The sequence below is a fragment of the Sinocyclocheilus anshuiensis genome, unplaced genomic scaffold (genome assembly GCF_001515605.1).
Source record: "Sinocyclocheilus anshuiensis isolate Anshui unplaced genomic scaffold, SAMN03320099.WGS_v1.1 scaffold1436, whole genome shotgun sequence".
In the NCBI taxonomy this organism is placed as follows: domain Eukaryota; kingdom Metazoa; phylum Chordata; class Actinopteri; order Cypriniformes; family Cyprinidae; genus Sinocyclocheilus; species Sinocyclocheilus anshuiensis.
In genome coordinates, this window is record NW_015544202.1 from 38393 (window position 1) to 40290 (window position 1898).

The 1898-nt window shown below is 40.6% G+C and overlaps 1 protein-coding gene across 1 annotated transcript in view; it reads left to right on the forward strand.

The window, feature by feature from the left end:
- Positions 1-1898, forward strand: part of LOC107696856 (uncharacterized) — a 30595-nt gene that overhangs the window by 21220 nt on the left and 7477 nt on the right. Inside the window, exons 10-12 of the mRNA XM_016497390.1 lie at positions 100-119; positions 343-431; positions 612-832. Of these exons, the coding sequence (XP_016352876.1) occupies positions 100-119; positions 343-431; positions 612-832 (330 nt within the window). The remainder of the gene's footprint in view (positions 1-99; positions 120-342; positions 432-611; positions 833-1898) is intronic.

The window sequence follows — 1898 nt, forward strand, 5'->3', positions numbered from 1 at the left end:
ACATACCCTTACAGTGGAGGTCTATTTAATGATAATTTGGAGATAATAATAATATAATTTTCTGTTTCTTTGTTTTTATGTGTGACTGGAAATTTCAAGCACACTCCCCAAAGTCTCAGGTAAAGCACTTGGCATCCTCATTGTATACTAAAATTTCTCTCTTTTGATTGGGTAGTGATCTGGTTAGTTTCCGTATCCTTTGATAGTCTTTTCAGTTCATACATGCCTAACCTGACATTTTTCAGGTGTCCAACTTAAATCGTTCTCGTCATTATTGGAAATGATGGTGATTAGTATGGTTATTATAGTAAACATTTCACACTCTTATTAATTCTGTTCTAGAATTGAAGTGTGGGTCTGAACCTTACAATCCCCAGAAAGAAATCTGTTGCTCAGGGAATCTGCATAAGAAGGCATCAGCACTTACTAAGGTATTGCTTTTTGACCTAAAGATTTGCTCTGCAGGAATAGAAATTCCAATAAATTGGAGATTTCTCTGAACACTATGATTTTCAGTAAAATGTGCTTATGAAGTATTTTGAGAAATTGCAGTATACAGTATTCAAAAACTCTGCATACATTGACCTACTATGTTTACCTGTGTCCTTCAGTGCTGTGGCAAAGATGTTTACACTCTGTCAGATGACAATGTGCTGTGCTGTAATGGAATCCTTCATCTCAATGTGCCTGAGCAGTCAGAGTGTGTTGGAGGTGTTATATATACTCCACCAAACACTATTTGCCAAATGTCTGCTCGTCCCCGTCTTGGTGAGCACTGCTGTGGAGGACAAACCTTCAATCCTCGCACACATATTTGCTGTAACAGACACAGGTAGGCCCACAAATACAAAACTTTGATTTGCGTGTGTGTGCACTTGGATGGGATAAATGCAGAGCAAAAATTCAGAGTATAGGACACCATACTTGCAGGGCCGGATTAACATAAGGGCTAGTCTGGGCTGAAGCCCCAGGGCCCAAAGAATGGAGGGGACCTGTGATTAGCTGTGGTGGAAAGGAAAAGTAGACCTTGATTGACTGGCGATCGGGAGCATCCGAACTTTTCCAGGTGGACCGATTGCCGAAACCCACCACGCCCCCACATTTAGCGCTGTTATTAAGCCCAAAGTATACTTTGTTTTTTTTATGCATACGTTAGCCCTCGACAGGTGCTCAACACATGCACACTAGAAAGATTCTTCCTTTCCAGTGTCTGTGCTATTATTCTCCAAAAAGTATGAGCGATATAAATGTATTTGTACTCGTTTACACTAGTGTTGTTATCTATTAATCACCACGCCTTTACTGGAGCTCATGGGAAACAAACACCAAAAGCCAATGAAAGGCGCTACTTGATTAAACTGTGCAGCTTGCCGCTTTTGCCGCTTTATTGAAGTGATAACCAACGGTTTGTCCATTTGAATTCGACACACGCCACTTATAACATTATATGTGAACAATAAAGGCTTTTTAGCTAGCCAGATTAAAAAGACTGACATATTATGCCCCTTTTTACAATATATAATATAAGTCTCTGGTGTCCCCAGAATGTGTCTGTGAAGTTCCAGCTCAACATACTCCACAGATCATTTATTATAACATTTTGAAAATGCCTATTTTGAGTGGAAGCAGAAACACTGTTTTTCGTGCCTGTCTCTTTAAATGCAAATGAGCTGCTGCTCCCTGCCCTCTTTTCCATGACAACATAACGCCGCTCGCATCATTCACAGTAGTGATGGGAAGTCTGGTTCTTTTCCGCGAACCGGTTCTTTCGGACAGTGCGTTTCAATGAACCGGTTCAAAAACGGTTCTTTTACGCCCTAACGTAATGACGTCATTCGCGATGATGTAATGAAATCAAGTCTATCGTCCCGGGCCGGGATGAAAATACACATTCAAAT